General features: G+C 41.3%; 1 protein-coding gene across 5 annotated transcripts in view; it reads right to left on the reverse strand.

Annotated features, from left to right (window-relative positions):
- Window positions 1-13500, reverse strand: part of grb14 (growth factor receptor-bound protein 14) — a 79197-nt gene that overhangs the window by 16827 nt on the left and 48870 nt on the right. The window contains exon 1 of one of the 5 annotated variants that reach the window (XM_049594008.1): window positions 195-422. The exons of the other annotated variants lie outside the window; for them this stretch is intronic. Coding sequence (XP_049449965.1) covers window positions 195-269 — 75 coding nt within the window. The 5' untranslated portion in view covers window positions 270-422. Of the gene's footprint in view, window positions 1-194; window positions 423-13500 lie in introns of those variants that run through there. 5 annotated transcript variants of the gene reach the window in all.

Genomic DNA, 13500 nt, shown 5'->3' on the forward strand with positions numbered 1-13500 from the left:
TAGCTCCCTTTTTCTCTTGTAGCAACAAAATGTGAACAAAATGAGAGTTGATGAAAGCCCTACAAGGGAGAGAACAATGAGCAAAGCATGTTCCAGGATGTGAATATCTCAGCTTGTAAAGAAAACTGTAGTAATCTCGCAAAACCACATTGAGACATCAAACGCTTTAAAAAATTAATCCATCCAAAACTTACCTCCCTGTTTGGAGCCAAGCAGAGTTCTGAGTTTGGGCAAGCTTTGTAGCCTATGCATGGCTGAGCACACAGCATTGCAAAGGAGAGCTTTTGTAAGAAATAAAAACACGCGTCTGACAGCAGTGCGAGTGTCAGCTGGGAAGCAACGAGTGTCTCCGTCTCTCTCTCTTTCCCTCCCTCTCTCGCTCTGCTCTGCGCTGCAGTGGAGCTGAAAGGAGGCAATTAGACAAAACTGCCTCTTAGCACAGCGCTGTCCTGACTCCACGTATCTGTATCGCTGGGGCTTGATACCAAATCACCTGCTACCTTTCTGCGCCACTACGCGTCAAGAAGCCAGAGATCAATCTGCTCATCCACTAAAGCCCCTTTAAGACATGCACCTCAGCAACATTTCCACATCACTTTTAACAGTCTTAGTCTGAACTGAGAGAAAGAGAGACACAGAAAATGTATGTTTTGTATTACATTATAAGATCACTGTAATAAAATATCTTCATCTCTTTTGCACAAAATCAGTTTTAATAAAAGAGGAAATAATGTGAAAGAGCCCATTTGAAGTTGCTGAGGTAGTCAATTTTCTAATCGGACCAGTCTATAAAAACTACTTCTCCCATGTGGTAATTAAAATTTCCCGCCATAAGAAACATCAACATGACAGTCAACCATTTCTGAATGACAACTTGTCTTCGCTTTAACAGACAGATGAAGCCAGCAATATTACATATGCCATGACTGAAAAGGGCTTAGGGGGGGTGGAAAGAGAGAGACAGAGTCACAAGGCTCCAACCCCCTCTCCATTCACATTCACATTCACACGCCCATGGCAAGCAGCGCTCCCAGCATAATGCCCTGCAAGAGCCCACAGAGCAATTACAAAGGTGCTGGTTAAATGTAATGCTAGTTGGGTCAACTCGGTCTAAAGTTGACAGAGGCGGGTGCTGCGAGGGGGAGCACGGAGGGAGGCACAGTAAAGACCAAATGACTGTCTCTTTTCTTTTCTTTCAATGACTGCTATTGGTAGTTTAAAGCTGGGCAGGGCGAGCCTGATTCCTTTTGTGGAGAGAAAAGAGGTCAGCGCTCTCCAGCAGGGCTGAGGTTTGAGCCCTCAAGGAGCCATCAGCAAATGGGAGCCTCCAGCTATGACATCATCCCTCAGTGTAAACCATTTAGTGTTTAATCAGCCCGCTTGGAGCCTTACAAGACAAATATCTTTGCTTGTGGATGTCTCACAAAGACGAGGGCCTGCATTAAACAGATTACTCCGGCAGCCAGTGTTTTAATATAGTTAACACTGCATCATCGCACTGCAGGTTAATTATCTAAGATCATTCTGAACCAAAGCAGAGACAAAGACAGCATCAGGTGCAGAATCATATTCATTTAAAATAAACAAACCCTTGATTAAAAAAAAAAAAAAAGAGGTATGTAGGCTATATCTGCTGCGCTGCGCTGCGCTGCTGGTGATGACTGCATCTAGCCCAGGCGCCTGTTAAGCTGCTGTGAGGAAGTGGCTTCCTGAGAGTTGGCCAAATCAAATCATTCAGGCATCACATTTCACCAGGAACAGGGTAGGGTTTGTCAGAGGGTGAGGAAACCTTTTTGGTACATTAGCAATGCAGATGTACCATATGTTTGCATTACTTAGCAAAGACCAACTGAAATTAGTCGTAAGTTTAGTGCAAATTTAATTTAGATGTTGAGAAGATAGACATACATGAAAATGAAATTTTATCTGAACCATAAAATTAATCCATCACTCAGACCATATCCTGTAAATACATCACATACAACAGCCTCTCATCATTATACAAGAGGAGGAGACAGGGAGACTACGCAGTGTAACAGCAGGATTTTATGTTGTACATTGTATTACATTTTTGTAGAGAGCTACAGCAGGGTGTGTTCTTGTTTTTACATGGTGGGGACATATAAATGGGGGAAAATTTTGAGGATCAAACACTTAATTTCCAGCATTCTGGTCGATTTGATCAAACCATAAATTAAAAGTTAACATGGGAAAAATCAGCAAACTTATTGTCGCTGCCATTATCGTTATCATCGTGTATGTTAGACACAGCACTGAAGGGCCGTCTCCAAGCTGCTAACCTCCTGATCAGTTCATCGTCTGCCCAGTATGCACAAGCTAACACAGCAGCAGCAGCAAACATCCAACACCAAGCCAGTAAACGGTCCTAACAAACTCACACAGACACTGAAATGGTGCACACTCAGCCCTGTTAATAACCATTGGGTAGTGTTAGCATTGGTGTGTGATTCTGACAGTTAGCCTGTCACTGGAGGTGTGTGTGTGTGTGTGTGTGTGTGTGTGTGTGTGTGTGTGTGTGTGTGCGTGTGTGTGTGTGTGTGTGTGTTGGTTTCTCCGGATTGTGAGGACTTTTTATCGGTTTACATACCAGCATTATCAGGACACCACAGTATTATGAGGACAGTTCCAGTGTCCCCATAATTCAAACACTGTAGCAGCACTCAGGAGGCTGCCATTTAGCTGCTCCCGCTTTTTCTTGAAGTGTCCCCATAAGTCCATAAATCTGACATTTTTTGTGTGTGTGTGTCTCGCCAATTACGCGCCAAATCAATGCCAGCTTTACACAAAATCCCGCCACTCACACACAAAATGAGCGCAGTTCATTGGCTGAAAACCCCTGGTCAGTGATTGGCTGCAGCCGATGTCAATCAGGCAGATCTGATCTGTGATTGGCTGCAGCCGATGTCAATCAGCAGATGTCCGCTCAGTACCGGAAATCTATGGCTGACGGTGAAACAGGCTTCATAAACAGGCATTTTGGACCGAAACCAACAAATGAGCAGGTAAGACTAACACTGTTTGATATTTTACTTTAAAAAATAGTGGTGCAATGTATCACGCACGCGAACGGCAAAGCAAAATGAGCTGCAAAGAGCCGAAGAAGAACGCCTTTTATTATTAGCGTTAGCTGCCAGCCGTTAGCTCATAGATAACGTAACACATAGATATATAAACGTAACGGACTACTAATGTGGCTATCGGCTAATTGATAACAGTTAAACGGCTAACGTAGACGTGCGTCACCGACACGCCGCCAGGTCCACGTTTATTATAATAGTGGGCCCCAACGAGCATAGTGCGTCCGAATTCACACCTGTTCTTCTCTATTGATTTTCTCCGTGACCCTTCATTATAGTGAGAAGCCACGCATATCACGTGAAACAGCAGAACTGTAGCTTTCCGACAAGACCAAGCACTTGTCGGTAGACCAATGTTTTCACAGCGAAAAAAATTGATAAAGTTACACTAAAATTATGTATAACAGAGCTTTCATACAGCTCTGCACACACATTACTCTTGGATGGATTACTCGCGAACGCAGGGTCGCACAGAAATGCCACGCATATCACATGAAAGCGCAGGAGCAGAGCTTTCCGATGATACCACACACATCATTGTGCTGTCATCCCATCACGCTATAAATCCAGATCAAGTGTCTACAAAATAAAAACCTGACGAATTTCTTTACAATCCATTATACAGATCTTGTTATCAGTCACTTCATATAGTGAGGAATATTGTATCTTACCACGTCTTAGGCTTGCGTGTGTTTCTCCCTGTCTATCCACATTTGTAGTCCGGCTTTCAAGATGCAAATATCTCCATATTGTCCAGTTGACACTCCATCAAACTTTGTATGACAAGACCAGCCACTTCACCTTTGCGCAGCCAGACAACTGTAGCCTAATTATGCATGCTGACAGGGCCGTAGTCACCATATACATTGAGGGGGACATGTGTGTCCCCAATGCCCAAAATGCCCCCCCAATATATAACTGAAACTGAGAAACAATGGCAAACTTCGTTTACTGGAAACAAAGTGGCAAATATTATCTCGGAGGACATCATTGCACTTGGTTGACTACTTTTCTATGATCTTAGATATAAATATTGCATGTTTCTTCAATTCTGCAATCATGTCCGCCTGGCACAGACCACATGTTTTGGACAACTGTGAAGTGACAGAATGTTCCAGCATCATGGTTCTTATATTGCCAGATTCCAGAGAGTCTCCCCTCTTCATATATGGCAGAATATGTCAACTTCCAACTTGCTATGGTGAGATACATGTAAAAATGTAAGAATTTAGTAACATGGATTTGTTTTTTCCATTGATATAAACATTAATATAAAATACAGGCACATAGAAGGACATGAAATGATGGCAAATCTGGTTAGCCCACATTGTCCTGAAAAAAACAAGATATAGCATTTGTATGTAGCCTTTATAATGACTGTGATATGAGCTTAAAAGTAAAGGCAGTAAAAATACCCCAAAGACCCCTAGGGCCCATAGGGTTAATATCATTTAATATTTCAAAAGAACGCTTTATTATTAGCGTTAGCTACTAGCCGTTAGCGCATCGATAACGTAACAGATAGATATATAAACGTAACGGACTACAAATGTGGCTATCGGCTAATTGATAATAGTTAAATGCCTAACGACGCAAGGCCACCGACTCGCCAGCCAGGTAAACGTTTATTCTAACAGTTTAATACCGTTTAATACTTCAAAACGGGAGCTTTGTCTTGTCAACAACGGCAGCACCACTCGCCATGTCTGGGTGGAGATATTTTGCATTTAAGGCAGATGAAAGTGGAGTTATGTAAGATTATGTGTAAAAATAAATACACAGTAAACCTTGATATGATCCAAACTGAGTTTTGTGATCCCTTGCACCCCTGTTGAATATTGACACAGAATATCTGATGTGATTTGGCATGAAATATAGCTTAACTTAACAGTTTCAGTGTTCAAAGGACAGCCATGTGACATGACATTTATTAAAGCTTGTAATGTCTGGGCATTATTACAGCAAAGATGACTGAGAGGAGGAGGAGAAAGACTCCTGATAAGGATGCTGTAGAGCACATTATTCGTGGAGAAGACAAACCCTTCCTAGAAGGAAGATTTATTAACACATTTAAAGGTAAGTTTTTCATCCAGTATACCATTGTTTGTTTCTATTAGTGTAGTCACCTTACAGTTGTAGTTAAAGATACTCTGTTATGTATTTGTTAATGAAAGTGTTAAATAGCTCTATATTCTGACAGTGATCACAGTGAGCCCATTTACATGCACACTAATAAACTGATCATTATCTGATTTCTGGAGTTAACTGAATACTCAAGTCGTGTAAACAGCATAATGCAGTATGTTTTATCAGATAACAGGCATTATCAGATTATGAAAAATCAGACACTCTTTGATTTTTGCCCAATAATCCATTTATTCAGTGCATGTATACCGCTTAACCTCATCCTACCGACATATTTTATATACATGGACTACCGACTGGGGTCCCTGGGGACCCCAAGAATAAACTACTTTAAGAAACAACTATCATAGCAAATTGTTAACTTGTTTCTTCTCAAAACTTTACTAGTGATGTAGTACATGTCATCTGAGGGGGAAACAAATATTATTATTATTTTAGGAAAGTTAGTTAATTTGCATTTGGTTTCTTTAAACCATTAATGTCCACAATGGAATTTTATAATTTCCTTTACAGCACATAAAGTACTAACTAAACTGAGTACAAGTCCATTGAAATTTTTCAAATTGGTCAAAGAATGAGGCTACAGTGCAAGTTTTTAACACTGTGCAGAGCTTATAGACATATTATATTGTATTCCTGTGGGCTAAAATGAGTGACTAGTGACTAAATACAGTATGATACAGAAATGTCTGTATCTCAAAATCTACATTAGTTATATCAAATGCTTGGTACCAATGGATTCAGAACAACTACATTTTCAACAACATTTGCTTTGATCCTGGCTAAATCTGATATTTAGCATGTTAAATGAATGTCAAACTTATTTTAGTGTTTTTTTTTCATCAAGTCAGCTTTGTCTACCAATTAAGGCATGGTAAATATGTGAAATCAAAAATTTTGATTTTGTCATGTGTAGCCACATGTCTTCACAGTTTCCACAGCAAATTTTGTTTTCACCTTTAACAGAAAACATTCTGTAGGGCCTTTTCTTAACATACTAAATATAATTAAATATAGTCATAGTTGTTAACAGGTTAAAAAAAAAGACAGATTCTGTGTCTGAGTCTAAATTAGGACTCATGGCAACCATGAACTCAGTAAATAGTTCCATCTATTAGAAGTACATTGGCAGAATTACAGTACAGGCCAAAAGTTTGGACACACCTTCTCATTCAATGCGTTTTCTTTATTTTCATGACTATTTACATTGTAGATTCTCACTGAAGGCATCAAAACTATGAATGAACACATGTGGAGTTATGTACTTAACAAAGAAAGGTGAAATAACTGAAAACATGTTTTATATTCTAGTTTCTTCAAAATAGCCACCCTTTGCTCTGATTACTGCTTTGCACACTCTTGGCATTCTCTCCATGAGCTTCAAGAGGTAGTCACCTGAAATGGTTTTCCAACAGTCTTGAAGGAGTTCCCAGAGGTGTTTAGCACTTGTTGGCCCCTTTGCCTTCACTCTGCGGTCCAGCTCACCCCAAACCATCTCGATTGGGTTCAGGTCCGGTGACTGTGGAGGCCAGGTCATCTGCCGCAGCACTCCATCACTCTCCTTCTTGGTCAAATAGCCCTTACACAGCCTGGAGGTGTGTTTGGGGTCATTGTCCTGTTGAAAATAAATGATCGCCCAACTAAACGCAAACCGGATGGGATGGCATGTCGCTGCAGGATGCTGTGGTAGCCATGCTGGTTCAGTGTGCCTTCAATTTTGAATAAATCCCCAACAGTGTCACCAGCAAAACACCCCCACACCATCACACCTCCTCCTCCATGCTTCACACTGGGAACCAGGCATGTGGAATCCATCCGTTCACCTTTTCTGCGTCTCACAAAGACACGGCGGTTGGAACCAAAGATCTCAAATTTGGACTCATCAGACCAAGGCACAGATTTCCACTGGTCTAATGTCCATTCCTTGTGTTTCTTGGCCCAAACAAATCTCTTCTGCTTGTTGCCTCCTCCTTAGCAGTGGTTTCCTAGCAGCTATTTGACCATGAGGCCTGATCTGCAGTCTCCTCTTAACAGTTGTTCTAGAGATGGGTCTGCTGCTAGAACTCTGTGTGGCATTTATCTGGTCTCTGATCCGAGCTGCTGTTAACTTGTGATTTCTGAGGCTGGTGACTCGGATGAACTTATCCTCAGAAGCAGAGGTGACTCTTGGTCTTCCTTTCCTGGGTCGGTCCTCATGTGTGCCAGTTTCGTTGTAGCGCTTGATGGTTTTTGACTCCACTTGGGGACACATTTAAAGTTTTTGCAATTTTCCAGACTGACTGACCTTCATTTCTTAAAGTAATGATGGCCACTCGTTTTTCTTTAGTTAGCTGATTGGTTCTTGCCATAATATGAGTTTTAACAGTTGTCCAATAGGGCTGTCGGCTGTGTATTAACCTGACTTCTGCACAACACAACTGATGGTCCCAACCCCATTGATAAAGCAAGAAATTCCACTAATTAACCCTGATAAGGCACACCTGTGAAGTGGAAACCATTTCAGGTGACTACCTCTTGAAGCTCATGGAGAGAATGCCAAGAGTGTGCAAAGCAGTAATCAGAGCAAAGGGTGGCTATTTTGAAGAAACTAGAATATAAAACATGTTTTCAGTTATTTCACCTTTTTTTGTTAAGTACATAACTCCACGTGTTCATTCATAGTTTTGATGCCTTCAGTGAGAATCTACAATGTAAATAGTCATGAAAATAAAGAAAACGCATTGAATGAGAAGGTGTGTCCAAACTTTTGGCCTGTACTGTACGTGCTTTTGACTGGGGTCCCCTGGGACCCCAATACACAAGTATTTTTAAAAATCACTAATCAAAACAGAAACAGTAAACAATCATGACATCATTAGGAACAAGTTGACTGACAAAGTGAGATATGACAAAAAGTATACCTCTGGGGAGGGTTAATCTGGTTTCTCTTGTTTTATAAATCTGTGCATAAGCAAAATGCAAAAGCGTATGTAGATAAAACGCGAGAAGAACGCGAGCAGAAGCAATTAGTTGAAATTTTTCTATGCGATATGCAGTGTCATCGTATCATTAAAGAATAGACAACTAAGTGTTTTGCTAGTTAAGATAGTTTTAGTGATTAAAAATAGATCAACAATATATTTGCAAGGATAAAGTACCAGGCAGACGTCGTTTCGATGGTTACCATGCGTAGAGAGCCTAGCGGAGCTGTCATGAACAGCACAGTGAGTCCCCACACTGATACTGTAAGTTATACGCGAAGGTAGCATCTACGCTCATGCAACTATGCCCGCACAAGCAGAATGTTTCTCCCCATCCCCTTGCCTCTTTTTTGCACATGCTCTGAAATGAACAACACACACAGACCATCATCTGCTTGTGGAAAGAAATCCAACTATTGACTAAATCATGTAAACGTTTTTTTTCTGTTAACACCATACAGAAGTACATGCAAACGTGTTGAATCAGATTATTAACATTACTAGAATATTCACAGATATCAGATTATTGTGTGCATGTAAATGGGCTCACTGATAGTGTTTGGTCTGTGACACAGATCCCTCAGTCACACTGCTTTGCAGTAAACAGAGTTTTAGATTCTCCTTCTCCCTACTGCGTCTATCTAATCAGGTGAGAAAAGAGTAGTGCTGCACGATTTGATAAAAATGTGCGATTGCGATTATGGTGGACAATATCGCGCGACATTACAATATAATTACAATAAAATGTAATGAATAAATGGTATCATGAGTCTTTTTGCTTGATTCAGTGTTTCCTTCCCTACATTATATTAGGGGGGCACTGACCTGACCTGACATACAGTACAGGCCAAAAGTTTGGACACACCTTCTCATTCAATGCGTTTTCTTTATTTTCATGACTATTTACATTGTAGATTCTCACTGAAGGCATCAAAAATATGAATTAACACATGTGGAGTTATGTACTAAAAAAAAAAAGGTGAAATAACTGAAAACATGTTTTATATTCTAGTTTCTTCAAAATAGCCACCCTTTGCTCTGATTACTGCTTTGCACACTCTTGGCATTCTCTCCATGAGCTTCAAGAGGTAGTCACCTGAAATGGTTTTCCAACAGTCTTGAAGGAGTTCCCAGAGGTGTTTAGCACTTGTTGGCCCCTTTGCCTTCACTCTGCAGTCCAGCTCACCCCAAACCATCTCGATTGGGTTCAGGTCCGGTGACTGTGGAGGCCAGGTCATCTGCCGCAGCACTCCATCACTCTCCTTCTTGGTCAAATAGCCCTTACACAGCCTGGAGGTGTGTTTGGGGTCATTGTCCTGTTGAAAAATAAATGATCGTCCCAACTAAACGCAAACCGGATGGGATGGCATGTCGCTGCAGGATGCTGTGGTAGCCATGCTGGTTCAGTGTGCCTTCAATTTTGAATAAATCCCCAACAGTGTCACCAGCAAAACACCCCCACACCATCACACCTCCTCCTCCATGCTTCACAGTGGGAACCAGGCATGTAGAATCCATCCGTTCACCTTTTCTGCGTCTCACAAAGACACGGCGGTTGGAACCAAAGATCTCAAATTTGGACTCATCAGACCAAGGCACAGATTTCCACTGGTCTAATGTCCATTCCTTGTGTTTCTTGGCCCAAACAAATCTCTTCTGCTTGTTGCCTCTCCTTAGCAGTGGTTTCCTAGCAGCTATTTGACCATGAAGGCCTGATTCGTGCAGTCTCCTCTTAACAGTTGTTCTAGAGATGGGTCTGCTGCTAGAACTCTGTGTGGCATTTATCTGGTCTCTGATCTGAGCTGCTGTTAACTTGTGATTTCTGAGGCTGGTGACTCGGATGAACTTATCCTCAGAAGCAGAGGTGACTCTTGGTCTTCCTTTCCTGGGTCGGTCCTCATGTGTGCCAGTTTCGTTGTAGCGCTTGATGGTTTTTGCGACTCCACTTGGGGACACATTTAAAGTTTTTGCAATTTTCCAGACTGACTGACCTTCATTTCTTAAAGTAATGATGGCCACTCCTTTTTCTTTAGTTAGCTGATTGGTTCTTGCCATAATATGAGTTTTAACAGTTGTCCAATAGGGCTGTCGGCTGTGTATTAACCTGACTTCTGCACAACACAACTGATGGTCCCAACCCCATTGATAAAGCAAGAAATTCCACTAATTAACCCTGATAAGGCACACCTGTGAAGTGGAAACCATTTCAGGTGACTACCTCATGAAGCTCATGGAGAGAATGCCAAGAGTGTGCAAAGCAGTAATCAGAGCAAAGGGTGGCTATTTTGAAGAAACTAGAATATAAAACATGTTTTCAGTTATTTCACCTTTTTTTTGTTAAGTACATAACTCCACGTGTTCATTCATAGTTTTGATGCCTTCAGTGAGAATCTACAATGTAAATAGTCATGAAAATAAAGAAAACGCATTGAATGAGAAGGTGTGTCCAAACTTTTGGCCTGTACTGTACTCAGTTTTGACTGGGGTCCCTGGGACCCCAATACACAAGTATTTTTAAAAATCACTAATCAAAACAGAAACAGTAAACAATCATGACATCATTAGGAACAAGTTGACTGACAAAGTGAGATATGACAAAAAGTATACCTCTGGGGAGGGTTAATCTGGTTTCTCTTGTTTTATAAATCTGTGCATAAGCAAAATGCAAAAGCGTATGTAGATAAAACGCGAGAAGAACGCGAGCAGAAGCAATTAGTTGAAATTTTTCTATGCGATATGCAGTGTCATCGTATCATTAAAGAATAGACAACTAAGTGTTTTGCTAGTTAAGATAGTTTTAGTGATTAAAAATAGATCAACAATATATTTGCAAGGATAAAGTACCAGGCAGACGTCGTTTCGATGGTTACCATGCGTAGAGAGCCTAGCGGAGCTGTCATGAACAGCACAGTGAGTCCCCACACTGATACTGTAAGTTATACGCGAAGGTAGCATCTACGCTCATGCAACTATGCCCGCACAAGCAGAATGTTTCTCCCCATCCCCTTGCCTCTTTTTGCACATGCTCTGAAATGAACAACACACACAGACCATCATCTGCTTGTGGAAAGAAATCCAACTATTGACTAAATCATGTAAACGTTTTTTCTGTTAACACCATACAGAAGTACATGCAAACGTGTTGAATCAGATTATTAACATTACTAGAATATTCACAGATATCAGATTATTGTGTGCATGTAAATGGGCTCACTGATAGTGTTTGGTCTGTGACACAGATCCCTCAGTCACACTGCTTTGCAGTAAACAGAGTTTTAGATTCTCCTTCTCCCCTACTGCGTCTATCTAATCAGGTGAGAAAAAGAGTAGTGCTGCACGATTTGATAAAAATGTGCGATTGCGATTATGGTGGACAATATCGCGATTGCGACATAATATAATTACAATAAAATGTAATGAATAAATGGTATCATGAGTCTTTTGCTTGATTCAGTGTTTCCTTCCCTACATTATATTAGGGGGGCACTGACCTGACCTGACATACAGTACAGGCCAAAAGTTTGGACACACCTTCTCATTCAATGCGTTTTCTTTATTTTCATGACTATTTACATTGTAGATTCTCACTGAAGGCATCAAAACTATGAATGAACACATGTGGAGTTATGTACTTAACAAAAAAAGGTGAAATAACTGAAAACATGTTTTATATTCTAGTTTCTTCAAAATAGCCACCCTTTGCTCTGATTACTGCTTTGCACACTCTTGGCATTCTCTCCATGAGCTTCAAGAGGTAGTCACCTGAAATGGTTTTCCAACAGTCTTGAAGGAGTTCCCAGAGGTGTTTAGCACTTGTTGGCCCCTTTGCCTTCACTCTGCAGTCCAGCTCACCCCAAACCATCTCGATTGGGTTCAGGTCCGGTGACTGTGGAGGCCAGGTCATCTGCCGCAGCACTCCATCACTCTCCTTCTTGGTCAAATAGCCCTTACACAGCCTGGAGGTGTGTTTGGGGTCATTGTCCTGTTGAAAAATAAATGATCGTCCAACTAAACGCAAACCGGATGGGATGGCATGTCGCTGCAGGATGCTGTGGTAGCCATGCTGGTTCAGTGTGCCTTCAATTTTGAATAAATCCCCAACAGTGTCACCAGCAAAACACCCCCACACCATCACACCTCCTCCTCCATGCTTCACACTGGGAACCAGGCATGTGGAATCCATCCGTTCACCTTTTCTGCGTCTCACAAAGACACGGCAGTTGGAACCAAAGATCTCAAATTTGGACTCATCAGACCAAAGCACAGATTTCCACTGGTCTAATGTCCATTCCTTGTGTTTCTTGGCCCAAACAAATCTCTTCTGCTTGTTGCCTCTCCTTAGCAGTGGTTTCCTAGCAGCTATTTGACCATGAAGGCCTGATTCGCGCAGTCTCCTCTTAACAGTTGTTCTAGAGATGGGTCTGCTGCTAGAACTCTGTGTGGCATTCATCTGGTCTCTGATCTGAGCTGCTGTTAACTTGTGATTTCTGAGGCTGGTGACTCGGATGAACTTATCCTCAGAAGCAGAGGTGACTCTTGGTCTTCCTTTCCTGGGTCGGTCCTCATGTGTGCCAGTTTCGTTGTAGCGCTTGATGGTTTTTGCGACTCCACTTGGGGACACATTTAAAGTTTTTGCAATTTTCCAGACTGACTGACCTTCATTTCTTAAAGTAATGATGGCCACTGGTTTTTCTTCAGTTAGCTGATTGGTTCTTGCCATAATATGAATTTTAACAGTTGTCCAATAGGGCTGTCGGCTGTGTATTAACCTGACTTCTGCACAACACAACCGATGGTCCCAACCCCATTGATAAAGCAAGAAATTCCACTACTCAATTCCTGATAAGGCACCTGTGAAGTGGAAACCATTTCAGGTGACTACCTCTTGAAGCTCATGGAGAGAATGCCAAGAGTGTGCAAAGCAGTAATCAGAGCAAAGGGTGGCTATTTTGAAGAAACTAGAATATAAAACATGTTTTCAGTTATTTCACCTTTTTTTGTTAAGTACATAACTCCACGTGTTCATTCATAGTTTTGATGCCTTCAGTGAGAATCTACAATGTAAATAGTCATGAAAATAAAGAAAACGCATTGAATGAGAAGGTGTGTCCAAACTTTTGGCCTGTACTGTACGTGCTTTTGACTGGGGTCCCCTGGGACCCCAATACCTAAGTATTTTTAAAAATCACTAATCAAAACAGAAACAGTAAACAATCATGACATCATTAGGAACAAGTTGACTGACAAAGTGAGATATGACAAAAGTATACCTCTGGGGAGGGTTAATCTGGTTTCTC

Source organism: Epinephelus fuscoguttatus, linkage group LG13 (assembly GCF_011397635.1).
Source record: "Epinephelus fuscoguttatus linkage group LG13, E.fuscoguttatus.final_Chr_v1".
Lineage (NCBI taxonomy): Eukaryota > Metazoa > Chordata > Actinopteri > Perciformes > Serranidae > Epinephelus > Epinephelus fuscoguttatus.